The following is a 17,950-nucleotide window of genomic DNA, read 5'->3' as shown; positions in this document are numbered from 1 at the left end:
CTCGCTCCCCTCAGCGCTGCCGCCTCCCCGCCCCGGTTCCGCGGCGCTGCCCCAGTGCCAGAACGCCCTTCCCAAGCGCTCCCCTCAGCGCTGCCGCCTCCCCGCCCCGGTTCCCCAGCGCTGCCCCAGTGCCAGAACGCCCTTTCCAAGCGCTCCCCTCAGCGCTGCCGCCTCCCCGCCCCGGTTCCGCGGCGCTGCCCCAATGCCAGAACGCCCTTTCCAAGTGCTCCCCTCAGCGCTGCCGCCTCCCCGCCCCGGTTCTCCCGGCGCTGCCCCAATGCCAGAACGCCCTTTCCAAGCGCTCCCCTCAGCGCTGCCGCCTCCCCGCCCCGGTTCCCCGGCGCTGCCCCAGTGCCAGAACGCCCTTTCCCAGCGCTCCCCTCAGCGCTGCCGCCTCCCCGCCCCGGTTCCCGGCGCTGCCCCCGCTCCGCCCTTTCCGCCCGCTCCGAGCGCTCCCCTCAGCGCGCACGCGCCCTCCCCGCCCTCCCCACCGCCCGCCCGAGCGCGGCGGATTCAAACCGGGGCTCGGACCGGGCTGCGGCAGCCGGGGCCTCGCGTCCTCCTCTCTCTGCCGAGCGGCCTCCTTTTCCTGCCGAGCGGCCTCCTTTTCCTGCCGAGCGGCCTCTTCCCCCGGCCGAGCCGCCTCTTCCCCCGGCCGAGCGGCTGAGAGGCTGGGACGAAGGCCGGGAGGCACTAGCGCCGGTAAAACCTGAGGAGAAGCGGGCGCTGCCGTGACCTCGATCCCCTCAGGGAATCCCGATCCGCCTCGGAGAGTCCACGCAGCTACGGAGGTGGGGAGCTCTCTAAGAACGGATTTAATAAGCGCGGTAGTTGATAGTATTTTAAGCCAAAAGCGAAATAAAGGTATTTTTTAAAGTTTCCAAGTGTGAGCCGGTGGAGGGAGCTGTGTGAACGCTCAGTGCTGGGCCCGTGTCAAATGCGGGGGATCGTCACACTGTATAACTTTTTATTTTAATCAATTCCTGTCTATAATAGGGTTATTAAGTCTAGTATTATAGACAATATAGCAATCGATATATAATGCTCTTTTTAATGCCTCCAGACTTCACTAATAACTGCTAGCACTTTTTTTTCTTAGTTACATTTTTAAAGAAAGAAACACACCTCTTTAAACATCAGTCATCTGATGTAGTCTCCCTGAGAGAGTCTTCTATGCCTTATATAAGCCAGGTGTTTCTTGGTTTTTGCAGTAAATTCCAACTCCTTTTTAACTTTTTAACTTCAATATAATAAGGATGCTCCTGGTCTCATGAGGAATCGCTGCACTGATATCATACTGCATTTATCTCCAAAGTTCTAGGAAACTTACTGCCTTGTCTAGTGACACTTTATGCTTCCTTTCCTGCCTTCAATCTAGTAAGATAAAAGATAATTACTCCATTTACTGTTTCATTTACATTTCCTTTGCTTCGACAGTTCAGGGTCCTTCTACAAATTCTGCTTTTGTATGCAATGTTTGCAACTTGGATGTTTGTTAAATTCCTGCCTTCATTTTTGTTCCCTCGCAGTGTGATGGTGAACGCTATGGCATCCTCAAGCCTGGAAGATTTATGCCTCTACATCAGTTTGAAGATTTCAAATATTAAAAAGTTTATCCTATTGAGAGACCTAGGTAAACAAGAGCAACAGTAGGGTTTGGTTTGCACTTCACTGCAAGAAAGACACTGAGGGGCTGCAGCATGTCCAGGGCAGGGAACCGAGCTGGGGAAGGGGCTGGAGCCCCAGGAGGGGCTGAGGGAGCTGGGAAGGGGCTGAGGCTGGAGAAAAGGAGGCTCAGGGGGGACCTTGTGGCTCTGCACAGCTCCTGACAGGAGAGGACAGCCAGGGAGGACAGCTCTGCTCCCAGGGAACAGGGACAGGAGGAGAGGGAACGGCCTCAGGCTGGGCCAGGGCAGGCTCAGGGTGGGCAGCAGCAGGAATTTCCCCATGGAAAGGTGCTCAGGAACTGGAACTGCCCAGGGAGGTGGTGGGATCCCGATCCCTGAAGGGGGATGTAAAAGCCACGTACTTGGGACGCAGGTTAGTGGTGGCCTTGACAGTGCTCTGGGGTAATAGCTGGAGCTGGGCTTTTCCAAACTAAGTGATTCCATGAACTCTGTTGGCAGTGCAGAGTACAAGGCTGACAGTTTGGCTTGCTGCTTCTCCTGGATGGATGTGGTGGCTGAGGAGCAGGGATTTAGATAACCACTTCTTGTGGAGGGGAGGAATATTGGATTTTGGTTTTTTCCTGGAGACTTTGTAGCTTAATGTTCTCTCTTTTACAGGTAAAGATGAATGCCTCAAGCATTTTCTCCGTAAAGTATATAACGAGGGGATCCTCATACATGAGCTCCTGCAAGCAATGGAAATTCAAGTTAAAAAGCAAGAAGAACTGAAAAAATCACTCAAAGTAATCTTTTTTTTCCCTGTTCATCAAATGCTGAAAGATTCAAAGAAATCTTTGATACATTTGTCACTTTTTCCCTAGATTCTTAGTGATGTTTGCATGCATGTACTTACAAGAGAAACTGGGGCTTGAACAGGCTTGCTGATGGTTTGTTAAGCAGTTCTCCAGACAATGAACATTAAAAATTGTATTTTTCAAGGCTTGTACATAGAATCATAGAATGGTTTGAATTGGAAGGGACCATAAAGCTCAGCCAGTTCCAATCCCCTGCCATGGGCAGGTTCACCTCCCACCATCCCAGGTTGCTCCAAGCCCCGTCCAGCCTGGCCTTGGACACTCCCAGGGATCCAGGGACAGCCACGGCTGCTCTGGACACCCTGTGCCAGCCCTGCCCACCCTCACAGGGAAGAATTTATTCTTAATACCTAACCTTAGTCTACCTTCCTTCATCCAAAGTCCATTAAAATAATGTCTTTGTCACTGGCCTTGAAAACATGTCTTTATCATAATAGATATGGGGATCTAAAGAGCAGTTCCACTTGCACATCTTTGCAGTAGCTGCACAAGTTATTCAGTTAGAATATTTGTCTGTTTTTCTATTGTGTGTTTACAGTGCCTTTGTTAAGTCTTTTGTAGAAATGTTGTTTGGGGAATGGAGGTGAGTTTAGCATAGTATCTCATCTTCACCACCACCATTCCCCTGACCAGACCTTGCTGAGGGTGTGTTGCTAAAGTTCTTTCTGCCTGCTCAAATTTCTCTGACATTCTGAGGGCAAGGACAGATGCTCCTTCCTTTGTATCTTTATTAGCTTCCCTGGGGAAATTATGGGGTATGGAGGTAAGATGATGTTGTCAGAATAAAAGACACCTCTTAAAAAGCTGAAAATTAATTTAGTATTGCCCTAATTTTACTTGCCTGATCTTAGTAGGATGAGATTTCTGACACAGTCTGATATTAATTTCAGGAGATCCAGAAGGCAGCTGAGAGCGCTCAAAGGGAAGCATGGCACCTCCTTCAACACGTGCCACGCTATCTGCCTAAACCACTCCAGGTCTGGTAGGTGCTACATGAGCCCAGAGGATTCGGGCTGCTCCTGGCACTGTCCAGCTTCAGCACTGTACAGCTGTGTTCCTTTCACTCCACATTAACTGGGAAATTTTGGGAGCCAAAGTTGTTGTATGCACTGATTGTGGAGTTGGCTCTTGTCCAGGTTTGTGTAGCACCCCTACAAATTTGTCAGGTCAAGACTATAAAATCCCAAGTTGATCCAGTGGGAGCTTCCAGGGGTAGGTGTGATGTAGTAGAAAGCAAGTGCTTCTCTGAGTCTGAGCATCCCTTCCTTTGGAGTCACAAACACACCAATTTTGTGACTGCAGTGCCTACCGAGTAAAGGGTTATGACCCAAATGCTGGGTCACTAGAACTGAAGTTCACCACTGCGCTTCCAAATAGAATTAAAAACCAAAAATCCTCTAACTCAGTCATCTTTCTGTGGGACTTTGAATTGTGTTTGTGGTAGTTTTGTTCTCTTTTCCCTACAGAAATCCTGCATTTATTTCAGCTAGCTATGACATCCCCTTGCTTCGGCGGGGGCTCTGGTAAGAAACTTTTCAGAGTCAAGTAGCTGAAGTGTGAGAAAATGACAGCTATGAATTAACAGCTGTTACTCAGAAGGCCTCTAAGACATTTCAACTCTGAGTTCCTCATCTCTTTCTCCATCCTGTTGGAGCTGCTTTTTTTTTGTGGAGCGTTGTTAGTGTGTGTCAGGTGGGGTCACTTGCAGAGTCTTATTGCCTGGGGATCCCAGAGTTTCTTTCCTACCTTGCAGCTTGTCAGAAGGCAATGCATTAGTTTGAGCTCAGTGCTTCCATATGTGCCCTGAATCAACCAGGTTTACTTGGTCTGGCTCCTAATGCCAGAGAAGCCTCAGTCTCAAAACATGACAGGTGTATTCCAGCAAAGTAAAAGGTTCAATGTGTGGAAAGAGGATTCTAGAAGAGAAAAAGGAACAGTAATTTTTGTTGGTGTGTAGCAATATGGTCATGGTGTAGGTATTGTATTGAAACTGTTCTTAGCTGGTGAAGGGATGACCTGTGCAGAAGCCTTTTTTCTTATTCCCTCCCACCCATTAGACATGAACCCCTGAATTTAGGAAACAGCCTCTTAAAATGTCTCTAGGGGTGACATCTTCCTTTTCAATTTAGATGTTGCTTTTCTTGTGTGTGTGTGTGTGTACGAATTGAAGTTTTCCAGAAATTACCACTTGGCTTCTGCCTTCCTGTCATACCTGACTTTCTTATTGTAGGAAATACTTTGTCTTAACTTTGTGTTATTTCCTGGAAACTGTTTAGATGTAAATAAGGTTTGTTCAGTGATTGTGCCACCTCTGACACGAAAAGATTTTTTGGGATGTTTGTTTCCCTTACAATCTTGTCCTGCTTGTGATTAGGAAGTTAATTGTGATATGACTTTAGCCAGCTCTTCCCTTTCTGGAGAGAACCACAATATGTAAAACCAACTAAGTTTTTCTGATAGTTTTCTACACGTTGTGCTCAGCCAGCTCACAGCTGCTGTTCTGGCAGTGTCGGTTTGTTGGTGGTTTTTCTTGAGTAATAATACACTGTATGATGATGCCATTTGTCAAAACACACTTTCTCCTTTTCTCCCCGTGTTGTGACTTCTTGGTGTTCATTGTGTTGTGCAGTGCAGGGTCAAGAAAGTGTGAGAAGGGACAAAATTATTTAAAACCCAGTGTATCACTGTAAATATGTTTTCAGGCCTCTTCCCCAAATCTTCCTCTCCTGGCCTCCTCCCTTTCTGTTACATGTGGGGCTGTGAATATTAATGTTGAGTGATTTTTGTGAGATAATGCAGAAAGCAGAGGAGCACTTGAATGCTGTTGAGACAAGCCTTGAAGTCCCTGGGAAAATGAAAACACCCACACAGAGAAACTCAGCAATTCATGGCTTTAGCTATTGTTTCTTGCCTGTATCCTTGGGTTTTCTGTTCTTGTTTACCAGAGGAATCTCAGTGGAATAAAAAGCAAGTTCAATATCTCTCAAGCTCTTTGTATCCCCAGTGTTTGTGGAGATTCAGTTTCTCATTCTACCAGAGCCAGATTTTGTAAACAAGCATAAGCTTTTCCTTTTCATGGTTCAGGTCAGTGGTGTGTCTGCACCACCTCACTGCAGCAGTGCAGGGACAAGGGAGTGGGTGGGAGCACAAAGGAAGGATGCTTGGATGTGGGGAATCATCTAGAAAAGGTTTGTTGCAGTGTGACAGACAGCAGAAAACTGAGCAGGAGACTGGAGTGTGGGAGGAATGAAGTTTCAAGGTGTGAACTTGATTCCCTTGGTTCTTGTGTTTATCCTTTCATTCCAAACCCACCTCCACCACCACCCAAAATGCAACCCCCCTCCCCTTTCCCTCCTGTTTGCTGACATTCCCTGCTGGCTGCAGGGTGCCAGGATTCGTTTTGTTGTTGGTGGTCAGATGCAAACAGATGTTCTTCAGACGATGACACCTGAGTAGGTCTGGCTGCAGATGTCCTGGGTTTCAGAAGGGCTCTGCTGTGTCACGGCAGGGCAGAGCTGCTCCTGTCCCTGTGTCACCGAGCGGGCAGTGTGGGAGCCCTTGTCCAGGTCAGCTCTGTGCTGCCTTAGCTAATTCTGCTGCGTATCCCAGGAATGTCCCTGTGTTCTGGTGACAGTGGATTTGGCCATATGCATCATCTTTGCTGTGCTGCTGAGGAGCAGCTGGGTGGGTGGCTGGCAAATCCCTTGGGGTTTGAGGCTCTAAGCCAAGGGTTTAGAGGAAGGGTGAATTTATAAAAATAATGTTCTAATAATCAGGAAATTCTTTGACCTTTTGGATCTTGCCTAATAAATTTTTAAAAGTGTGTGCAAGGTGGTTGAATTTCTTTGCTTCAAAAGTCCAATGGATGAGTCAGGCTTCCCAAGATTTGAACCTGTTTCAAAGAGCTGTGAAGTATTTCAAACCTGCCTGTTAAGGCTGCAGCTCTGTGCTGTGTTTCATCTGATAAAAAGGCAGGCCTTGCGCTGTGTGAAATGTAATGGTACATTGAATTCTGAGCTGTGCCATGCTGCACTTGGACTGTTTCCAGCTCACCTGCTAGCAGCCTCTGCAGCTGAGAAACCAAGAGCTGTGCTGAAGTCAGCTGAAGGATACGATTTGAAGCAGAGTAGGCTTGCTTTAGTGATGTTTCTTTTGTGAAATATCATTATTGTGTTCATCCAGCCTAACAGATAGGCTGGAGCTTAGGTCTGTGACTAAGCAGTGTAGTGGCATTCTTCCTACTTACCTGCTGTTTATGCACTGAATATTCCTTCGTTTTACAGCAACGTGGATTCAGCTGTGAAACACGACGAGGAAACAAAGGCTGTAGAACCCAAATGTGAGAAGAAACCTGCAAAAGAAAGAGCCATTAAAGAAATAGCATTAATAACCACAGAGGAGTTTGAAAATGTTCCTGCGTAAGTAAGCGTGGCTTCCCTTGTACCCTGGCAAATCAATTTGGGTAGCACACAAAAACAAAAAGTGGCCTCTTGCAGAACTGGGACTGACAGATGAAATATTTCATGGGGTGTAAAATGACAATAGCTCCAAATTGTTTAAATGCATTGCTAGCAAACCTGAAAATCGAATGAATGGAGTTAATTGGGCTCTTCTTTCTGCTGCTGTTGGGAAGATGAAATCTCATCAGTTAAAACCCAAACCTCTTACCTCAAAAGTTGCTGTAATTGTATGAACAGAGATTTACTAGCTAATAGGTGAATCCTCATCTTGTTTTGAGAACTGACATTAAAAAATGTGCCATCATCTCATAACATGGAGGGTTTGTTTACATATAAAAAGAAAAACAGTGATAAATGCTGTTTTTATTTGACCCAAATATTGGTTTCTGGAAACTTCAAGCCTTGACTTACCCATCTATTTTGAGACAGGAAAAGCAATCAGACTTGTTAAAAGCAAAAGAAAAAAAAAAAATACTTTGCACTGAAATTCCCAGATTTCTGGAAGAGAAAGCTGTGGGTATTTCCCCTTAACATCAGGACCTGATCAATGAATATCCTTGTCTGAAGTCTGATCTATAGGAGTAACTTCTTAAAATGGCATTTGGGTGGCATGGGTAAATGTTTCTGCAAAAAGAAGAAATTTCTCTTGATGCCTAAGACTAAATTGTTATTAAGACTCCAGATTTACTATGTTCCCTGACAATACCTGTTTCAGTAAGAAATATGGTTGTGAGTCTGTACTTTACTTAAGGCTTTCCAATAATTTTTTCTATAGCCTTCAGAATTTTCAGGTGAGTAATGCCCATTTTCTTCCTTATCCTGAATGTTGAGCTAATGATAAAGGACTTCTGGTTACTTCTTAGAAGAGCATGCACCTGATATTTTTATTCTGCAGAACACCTCAGGTATTTTGTGGGTTTATTCCTTTAGGTAGTTCTCTCCTGATAAAATTATGGGAGGATAAAGCTGGAGCCTGGGAATTTTTGGTCTTTGTCTCTGCTGTGGCAAGAGAAATAGGCACAGACCATTCCAGCCAAATGTTGTTTTAACTCCCAGTTAAGGCTGTGGTCTTCCACATCAGAAGACAGATGGAAGGACACTTGGGGACATGGTTTAGTGGTGGCCTTGGCCGTGCTGGGGGAAAGGTTGAACTTGGTGATCTCAGAGGGCTTTTCCAACCTGGAGGAGTTCATGTTTTCCACTGCTGTTCATGGGTGTGGAGGATGGGGACAGAGGCCAGATGGATCCTCTTCCCATCCATTGCAGAGTCACAAAAGCACAGAAAAAGCAGGGTTGGAAGGCACTCCTTGTGGAAATGTTGCAGCTGTGTTGGAAGGTGCCCATTATGGAATGGTTGCAGCTTAGACTGTGCTGGTAGAGCTCTAGAAATAATTTAATTTTATTCAGATGGGAGAAGCATGTTTGTTCTGTGAGGAAAATTTACATGAATTTACATAGATCTATTAATCTACCAGTATTTCTGTTGCCTGGCAATCTTGTAGTACAAGATTGAGGGAGTACTTGCAATTTCACATACTGATTGACCAAATCTAAGCAGCAAACACTTGTAATACAAATTCTCTTGCACTGATTGTATTCTCTTGGAAGAATGAGAATTTGGGTCAGGGCCCATTTCTTCGGGTGAGCACTGGAGGTGGGGGGTGGTCACTGAAAAATTGAGGCTGTTTTCACTTGCTTTATGCTGAACATGAAGGAAAATCTCTTCCTAACACCATCAGGCCACCGTCAGACACACTGGCTTCAGTGACTTCATAGTCCAGGACAGGGCAGCTGGCATTTAGCAAAGGTACACGCTGTTTTAAGGGGCAGATGTGGAACACTCTGATCAAACAGAACACTTTGCACAAAAAAACCTGCAAATTATCTTACCCTTCAAATCTGTTGCAGGAAGGTGCTTTTTGGCAGAAGATAAAGGACATTTCACAGTACCTGTCTTTGTTAACTTTTGACTTTGAGGCAAAGGAAAATGTTTGCTTTATTCTGTGTCTAGAATTCTTACTGCTTTCTAAAAATCTTACCGCTGAAAGCATTTTAGATTCAGTGCATTCATTATAACTCTCAAGTCTCAAAAGATGGTAGCTTGGGAGAATACATGGCTATTTTAGCTCAACCATTTTTGAGAGAGCAGAGGGTGGCCATTGCAACCTTTTTCTCTTTTAGAATGGTATATATGTGATATATTGATGTTATTCTTTTCTCTGAGGATCACAGCACCATGGTCTGGTTTTCATACCTATAGAAAAAATGAAAAAGGGCTTCTGTGGATTAAAAAAAGAAACTGACTGGATCTTTTTTAGAAGAGTTTTGAATTTTATTGCATTTGGAATAGTGAAGCAGATTTTTAAGTTATTTTAAATCTAAATTAAATGCCTGAGTTTGGAGCTTCTCAACTTGGTATTTTGATATTAGTGCACGTATGGACTGAAAAAAATGTCAGCATTAACGGGTTTGCCAGCCATGTTTGGGTAGAAACATGAGAGGGCTGTAGGACAGCTGGAGTTTTTATGATCCTTAGTTATGCACAGAATAAAAATTCCATTCAGTTTTGACAGGGTTTAATTTCAAATTAAAGCATCTTTGATGCCTGAGGGCCTCTCAAAGAACATTTGTTTTTAGGTTTAGGCAGCCCAGTCCCGCCTCTCTGTTTCAGCTTCAGGATGAGCCGAGGTGCTCCCTTGGCTTGATTAAGTGTGTTCAGTGTCTGTGTGCTGGCAGTGGGAGCACAGGAACTTAAATAAAGGTATTTTATACCTCTGGGCTGAGTCTCCCTCACTCTGCACGCTCCCCTGCGGCGCAGGGAGGCAGCGAGAGCAATAAAGAGCAGTTCATGCGCACAGGCAAAGCCCTGCTGTGGTTACAGGCTGTGCTCGTGCTGTGGCTGCATTTCAGGGGTGGCAGTGCTGCTTTTATTGCTCTGCAAAGTGGAGCGTTTTTACAGCCATGAGATGGCTGCACCTCCAACGCTGAATTAATCGAGGTATCAATAAAGTTTAAAGCTGGTCACAAGTAACTGAGTGAATACTAAGTTTCAAACTCGTTTTGCAGTCAGCAATTGCTTTGAATTCAGTTTTACACACCTTGCCAGCCTGTCTGCCTGGCAGGGACAGGCTGCTGAAATCTGCAGCAGGTATTTTGAGCTGGCAATTTCAGAATATCTGTCTGAATTCTGGTTTGGAATGCTGAACTTGTAATTGATTATCTGCTTCTGCTTTGAATTCTTTGTGTGTTCTCCAAAGACTGAGCCTGTCTGTTCAGGTTAAAACGAGAGAGGAACTTGCTGTTCATTGATCTTTTCGCTCTTGCTGTCCCACAGCTTTTAGCCACCTGCTCTACTGACCTACAGCATTCATTCTTGAAATGAATTGTAACACTTGTGCAATTCCTCACATCTGCAAACCAATAATGAGCAAAACGCAGCCAGCTTTGGCTCGTTGTAGCAACTGAGTGAAGGCCACAGGACAATGCAGGTTGCAAGGCTGGCCTGGCCTTTACTGCCATTTTTGGGTGACAGGGGAGGGAGATTGTATTGTATTTATCTTACTGTTTGTCATTTGAGTTTCAGATTTCATTTTTATGTAATGGCTTCTCAGTGTGCAGCACAGTTCCTTTTCCTTGAAGGCATTTACATCTATAAATACTGAATAGCCTTCCTTGCAAATCTTCCAGTGTTCTAGTATTTCCACATCACTTTGTTCTTTATCTTCTGTGCTTCCTGTACCTCTAGGCTGTTATCAGCAGACCTTATTCTTCTAGTACTAGTATTATGAAATTCTCTGAGAGTTCAGAAATGGATGCTGGTGGTGCAGAGCTGTATCTGCACAGCTGAGCAGGCTGCACAGTCAAATACAAAAGGAAACACACAACCAGTAGCTCTTCAAAAACCCTCAGATAATCACAGAATCACGAGGCTGGAAGGGACCTTCAAGATCATTGAGTCCAACCCATGCCCTAAGACTTCAACTGAGCCATGGCACTGAGTGCCACATCAAACAAAACAAAAAACAACCAAACAAACACTAACAAACCAACAAACAAACAAAAAGAAAAGGGCCCATGGTGGGCCGGGGCCGCTGTGCTCCAGCTCCGCTCCACGCCCATTGCTGGATTGTTTGGTGCCCTGGCTAAACAATAAATGGCTGTAACATCAAACACAGGTTATTTGTGGTGATAATATGAGCCAAGTTGTGCTCCTAGACAAACATTTCATTTCATGCTGTTTTCTGCAAAGTTGCTTTATTTTTCTGTGTTTAAGTGGTACGCTACAAAAGCAACCTTTATTCTACTTTGAAAAGCTTTTTGCAGCTTAAGCACTGAATACATTGTGCTTCTTTATTTAGCTTTCTAATATTTTATCTTTCTGGTTTAGATTATGTCATGGTGTTTTTACCTTCAAGAGTGTTAAGCAATCAAGGAAATGAGCAGAATTAACTACTACATGTTTTTATTGATACAAAACAGGAGAAACTGCCTCTAACTGGGAATGGCTTCTTCAGTTAAGGCAGGTGAAAGAGAAGAATAAACACAGAACTTTCTGGTTACTGATTCTTATTTTTATTTGTAGGTATATGAAAGGCCGTATAACATATGATCAGATCAATGCAGTTGTTGAAGAGATTAACAAGGCCGTGGTGGGCAAGTACAAGATCTTGTATCAGCCTTTGAGGTCTATGAGTGCACCAGTCAGAAACCTCTACCACCGGTTCATAGAAGAAGAAACTAAGGATACAAATGGTATTTTTTTTCCTTTGTTAGAATCAAACTCGTAACACTTGGATGTTGCAGCAGAAGTGTAAAAATACTGGTCTTTTTTTCAGTTTTTTTGACTGAAGAGTTTCCCATTCATAGTGAATGTTTTCCTTGAAAAATATGTCTCTTTGATGGTGTGTCATGGCAGAAACTTTGCACAAAGATTTAGTTTGGAATCACTACAAGTTCTGGAAATTCTTAGCTTGATAACCAAACCATAGAAATGTGTTCTCAGGTGTTAAACTTGATTGGACACGAACAATTAAAAATTTATTCTGAAGTTGGGAAATCTGGCTAATTAACTGTGCTGCAGTGGCTTTGTGGAAGAGGTAAGTCTGTCTGATAATCTTAAGAAGTTTTCTCCTCTTAAAAGCACAAGAGGGAGTGAAAACCAAAACACCTTTCTTTCAATTGAAAAGCAAGTTGCACTTACGGGCTAATTTTTCCAAAAACATGTGTGACTGTAAATCTCTGATATTAAAATCTCCTTTTTGGCATGCTTTTCCTCTTGAGAACAAGTATGTAATTATTCCTGGAGGGGTGTACTGCCCATGCCAAGCTTGGTGATCTCCTTAGAATGCTCTCATGTTTGCAAGCTGAGGCATAAAGAGTGGAGCAAAGTCTCTTCTGTTTCACATAAAAAGAGCTGTCTCTGACAGCATGGCACCCACCTTCATTTTAGACCTGGACAGAATGCTGGAACTTCTGCCCTGAGCATTCCCTGGGTACTCAGGAGTGCCCTGAAGATAAACTGCAACTTTTCTTCCTTCCTTTGCTTTTGCTGCTCTTCAAGACTCTGGATATTACAGTGTGATAACGACATCAGTGACTAGTGACTTCTGGGTTCTAAATGCAGCTTTTCTGCAGGAGGGAATTCTGATCTGATGGGCATGCTGGCGCTTTATTTTGAGACCTGTAAGATAAACAGAGAATCACAGGAGGGTTTGGGTGGGAAGTGGCCTTCAGTATTAGCCACTTCCACCCCATGCCATGTGCAGGGACACCTCCCACTGTCCCAGGCTGCTCCAAGCCCCATCCAACCTGGCCTGGGACACTCCCAGGGCTCCAGGGGCAGCCACAGCTGCTCTGGGCACCCTGTGCCAGGGCCTGCCCACCCTCCCAGCCAGCAATTCCTAATTCCCAATATCCCATCTGTCCCTGCCCTCTGGCAGTGGGAGCCATTCCCTGGGTGCTGTCCCTGCCTGCCTTGTCCCCAGTCCCTCTGCAGCTCTCCTGGAGCCCCTTGAGGCCCTGGCAGGGGCTCTGAGCTCTCCCTGGAGCTTCTCTTGTGCAGGTGAACAGCCCCAGCTCTGCCAGGCTGGCTCCAGAGCAGAGGGGCTCCAGCCCTGGCAGCAGCTCCGTGGCCTCCTCTGGGCTGGCTCCAGCAGCTCCACGTCCTTCTCATGGTTTAGTCACAGGGCTGAACACAGGATGAGACCTGTGAGGTCTCAAATGACCTCCAGATGAGGTCTCAGTTGCCATTCAAAGGTCATTGTTGTAAAGGGCTTTATTAAAAGTATTCTAAGCACATGCAGCTGCATAAATTTGTGTGACTGACTTCTGGTTTGGGCTGTGGTGGTTTGGTTTCTCTCTAAGCACGTTGTGCCTCAGTTGAACAGCAGCTTGGAGCGCTGCTCAGTCTGCACTATGATCCACAGTATTCTTGGCTGCAGTGAAGAAACCATCCTAGCAACATGAGAAAACTTCAGCTGGTCAGAGAATTTTCTGTCAGCTGGGGACCCTCGTCTGAAAAACTGAAGTGCTTAGTTTCTTTAAAGTACCTGAGAGATGGCCTTTATTTCTTTATTGGGAAGTTCAGTTAGGAAACTAGGACATTCAGCATCTATTAGAGCGTGTGTGTTTATGTGGTAGATGGTTTTGTTTAGGTTTTTTTGTGATTAATCATTTAGAAAGCGTAGAGAAAAATCCTGGCAGGCCATCAGATGGTTCTTATCTGGCCAGCACAAAGTGATTAAATGTCTTTATCCATTGCATTTTTCAGGATGATGTTCCACATTCATTGATTTGTTTGTTTAAATCTCTCCTGTGAGTGTCTCTCTGCTGAGGATTCCCACTGGTTCTCAGCCTGGGCTGATTGCCAGCTGACCTCTTCTCTGATTTCAAGATGAGAGAAGTTGCTGCCTGGTTTATCAGGGTCACTTCCAGCCACTCAGGTGGTTCAGTGAGTTTAACTGGTTGTTTAGCACATGGACCAAACCACTGCCCTTCACCCAGATCTGATTTCTTCACAAGAAAGATCCTGCTCTGCTGAATGTTGCCACTCTGGATTTTTGAGCAAATATAAGAAGGAATCTTGTTTTATCAGAATTCAGGAGGTTCTGCTGCTCCCCCAGATGTAACAGACTGTGAAGGCAGCAGGCAGGTTCTGCCTGGCTTCCCCACACTGTCTGTGTGTGTTAGTGTCCTTGGAAGTTGTAGATGGTCTCTATTTGAGATCATTTTCTATTTTGAGCACTAATGCCGTTCTTCTTTCTTTTCCTAGTAAACAAACTTCCTACTTCTCATCTGTATGTGAATTTGGTGGCATTACAAGCTCTGAAATTCCAACTGAGTTCCTCTCTGGGGAAATAGCTCTAGATTTTGACAGTGCTTGTCTCTGCAAGATTCTACTCCCTGTGAGACATGTGTGACACCAACTCTCAGGAGAGGCCCAGGCTGTGAGAAAACACGATCTGTTATTTCTCAGCTCTGTCTAAGCAAGATTTTGAGGGACATTGCACTTACAAACATAATCCTTGTACCTTAGTTCTATTCTGGCAGCTTCGGCTTTCCAGCTTGGATCAGCTATTCCCAGTGAAACAGGAAGGACTTAATAGGAGGAGGAGATGCTCCATTTTTTCAATGATGTCACTGCCTCTGTGTTAAGGATAAAACAAGGAGGGAGAATGCTCTCTTCTTTTTCTAAGCTAAAACACCCCTCCCTACTCTTGTGTCCTCCTTCCCTTTAGACTTGGAAATGTGATACTGCACATAATTCAGGAATCATTTAGGTTGGAAAATTCCAGCTGTCAACCGAGCACCATGTTCACCACTGCACCATGTCACCCAGGGGTACATTCACGTGGCTTTCTGAACACTTTTGAGCCAGGGATGGTAAATCCACCACTGCCCTGGGCAGCCTGAATTTTAATGACAAATTGCTTATGGAAATAGTTAACCAACTACAAGAAGGGGTTAAGGGTTCAGCTTTGATGCAAGACTTCCCTGTGCCATTTTCTTGGAGACACAGGGACAATGCTGTTGCAAGTGATTAGTCTTTTCCTGTAATTTTCTCAAGCAATGATGACATATTCTTTTCCAAATCTGATATAAGTCAAGGGAATGGTGGGCTGATGCACCAATGCAGGGCTCTGTCCTTATGGCAAAGATCTAATTCCAGAGCACGAGTGCCTGCTGGCAGGCAGAGCTCATGGAGCGGGGCCCGAGGATGGTGCAGAGTGTCTGAACATCAGGGGAAGGCTGGCCATTCTCTTCCTGATGGCAGGTTTTAAAAGCAGAACAAAGTTCCCAATGTAGTGTGGAGCCATCCTACTGACTGTGGAATTGTGAATTGTAGATTGTGGAATTATGAAGAAGAGGCTGTGCTGTCGCTTGTGGAATGCTGAGTGTGTCCCAACAGAGTCGTTTCTGTAACAGAACTGTTTGTTTTCCAGGAGTATTTTTCATTGTGGAGGATGATATCAAGGAGTTCACTAAGCTGAAATTGGATAAGCGCTTCTACGTGATGCTCAGCATCCTGAGGCACTGCCAGAGGCTGAGAGAGATCCGCAGCTCGGGGCTGGTCCGCTACGGCATCTGCTGACGGCTGCCCTGGGAGGAGACCTGCCCTGCCAGCAGGCAGCACGGAGGGACAGGGAGTGCTCTGTCAGCCTGAATTAGAGTGGCCTTGAAGCCTTGGAGTTTTGTTTTGTGAAGTCTGGGGTAGCTATAAATCCTAACCAGAAAGGCAGCTGGGCGCGCTTTCTGGTCAGCACACGAAAATAAAATTTTTTGTGTATTAACAGTGCTCATTTAGTCCTTTTGTGTTTCTGAGTGGTTTTTTTTCCTTTTTTTTCTCTTTCTCTCAGAGAATTTTTCTCCCATTTGTTGTCTAAGAGATGGGAACAATGGATATTTAGGAGATACAAAAGATGTGGTAGGGGAGGGGGGGACTGTGGGGTGGGGAGGAAAAGGGGTGCAGTTTGCTACTGTCCCTTAGCTGCGGGTATTTCTCTTGGGAAATGCAGAGATACCACGAGCCTGGGCTGGAGGTCGGGGCTGGGTTTGGCCTTTGTGCTTTTGGGATTGGAGAGGGCACAGGTTGGGTTTGGGGTTTTGGGTTTTGCTGCGGAGAGAATTCACTGCTACTGTCCTGCAATTGCTTCTCCTTACAGTGAGCGAGCCTTTGCTGGTGAGAGCAGCCCCTGAACTGGTGCCTTTCCAGCACCCAGCCCCACTGGGAGGGACCCTCCCCACCTGGAGAACCCGGGAGGGACCCGGGAGGGATCCTCCCCACCTGGAGAACCCGGGAGGGACCCTCCCCACCTGCTAGAGTGCCTCAGGGGGAACCCGGGACCCTGAACCCCTCCAGAGGGAGAGATGTGTGTCCTGAAGGGAAACCTGGATCCTGACCCTATCCAGAGGGAGAGATGTGTGTCCTGACTGCTCACAGGAGCCAGGCTGCTGGTTCCCAAAGGAAACCTGGACCCTGTCCCTATCCAGAGGGAGAGATGTCTCTCCTGGCTGCTCACAGGAGCCCAGCTGCTGGTTCCCAAGGGAAACCTGGGATCCTGTCCCTATCCAGAGGGAGAGATGTGTGTCCTGGCTGCTCACAGGAGCCCGGCTGCTCATTCCCAAAGGAAACCTGGGATCCTGACCCTATCCAGAGGGAGAGATGTGTGTCCTGAAGGGAAACCTGGGACCCTGACCCTATCCAGAGGGAGGGATGTGTGTCCTGAAGGGAAACCTGGGATCCTGACCCTATCCAGAGGGAGAGATGTGTGTCCTGAAGGGAAACCTGGGACCCTGACCCTATCCAGAGGGAGGGATGTGTGTCCTGGCTGCTCACAGGAGCCCGGCTGCCGCTGCCCAGCCCCTCAGTTTCTCCACCGCTGCTTCCAGCTTTTTGCTCCCCTTTAACCTGAGCTGACACCCCGAGTGTGCCCGGACCCTGTGGCTCCTGGCAGGCTCCAGAATCGATGCCACTCTCTGTTCCCCACCCCGGGCTGCCATCCCTGCTGCTGCCCCGAGGCTCCCGCTGAAACCCGGGTGAAAAATCAAAACCCACAATCCCTATAAAGATTTGTAGGGACGGTATGTTCATTGCAGCGCTGACGCATGTGAGGGATCGTTCCCCTTCAAAGGACATGCGTGCCCCTGAGAACTCCCCATCCTTTTTTATTACTCTTACTAATTTACATATGCATAGAATTTCACAATAGGCTCACGCATATTCATTCTGCTGATTTTGTGTTACACTTACAGCTAGTTGCACTTGTACTCAGTTTTGTTAGAAAGTATGGAAAGACCTCCTGGGTCACTCTGCCTGTTTCAAGGTCTGAGGAGTCTCTTATCGCTTATCTCTCTAACTCAGAAATTCGCATTCTTTCTCCTGAGCTGGGGCAGTTTTGCCAGTGCTGCAGTTACCTGACTAAACAGCACATTGTACTCATGTTAGCAAGCTCAAAGCTGCACGTTTCACCTAAATCCAATGGATTTCTACCCTGTTCAATTTTCACTCCGCCTCACCGCTGCAGCCGCTCCGCCATCCACCATCGAATGCTCTCCAAGGCTTGTGCCCCAATCCTCAGTCTGACCCAAACCTTTATTCACAAAGGTGTTCCACATGCATTACATTACACAACTTTTCCGTGCATATCCAACCCCTGCCCCGCCTGTCCTCGCCTCTCATGCTAAATAATTCACGCCCTTCCAGGTGGTGGTCCTGCAGGGGTCTCTGGTGGTCTTTTGGGGCCGAAGATCGTGGTCTTCCTCATCGTTGAACTTTCAAACTCTTCCTCTCTGCACGTGTGCTTTCGTTTTTTTGGTGCTTATCTGAGTACTTCTGTCAGTCTGGGCAGGCTTAGGGGCATAAGATCTTCTTTTTCTGGGTTCTTTGTATTTTCAGTCCTTTCTGGTTTTGTTCTTCATGCAAGAATCTTCCGAAATTTGCATTTTCTTATGCCCTTTTATACCTTGGCAGAAGTTTCTGAAGTAAAAGGTTAAAATTCAACACGTAACT

At 46.0% G+C, this 17,950-nt stretch overlaps 1 protein-coding gene across 2 annotated transcripts; it reads left to right on the top strand.

Annotated features, from left to right (window-relative positions):
- The first annotated feature begins 431 nt into the window (after positions 1-431).
- SKA1 (spindle and kinetochore associated complex subunit 1) lies at positions 432-15,731 on the top strand. 2 transcript variants are annotated; one of them, XM_030257507.4, is made up of 7 exons: positions 432-791; positions 1,530-1,633; positions 2,286-2,410; positions 3,373-3,464; positions 6,766-6,900; positions 11,525-11,694; positions 15,384-15,731. In XM_030257507.4, exons 2-7 carry the CDS (start codon positions 1,534-1,536, stop codon positions 15,530-15,532), a joined length of 771 nt encoding a protein of 256 aa, XP_030113367.4. In that variant the 5' UTR covers positions 432-791; positions 1,530-1,533; the 3' UTR covers positions 15,533-15,731. The 2 variants fall into 2 exon arrangements, with proteins under 2 accessions (XP_030113367.4, XP_030113369.4); XM_030257509.4 differs by having other exon boundaries at positions 432-827.
- The last annotated feature ends 2,219 nt before the right edge of the window (positions 15,732-17,950 follow it).

Source organism: Taeniopygia guttata, chromosome Z (assembly GCF_048771995.1).
Source record: "Taeniopygia guttata chromosome Z, bTaeGut7.mat, whole genome shotgun sequence".
Lineage (NCBI taxonomy): Eukaryota > Metazoa > Chordata > Aves > Passeriformes > Estrildidae > Taeniopygia > Taeniopygia guttata.
Note: the sequence above shows the minus strand (reverse complement) of the source record. Positions and strands in the feature narration are given on the sequence as shown.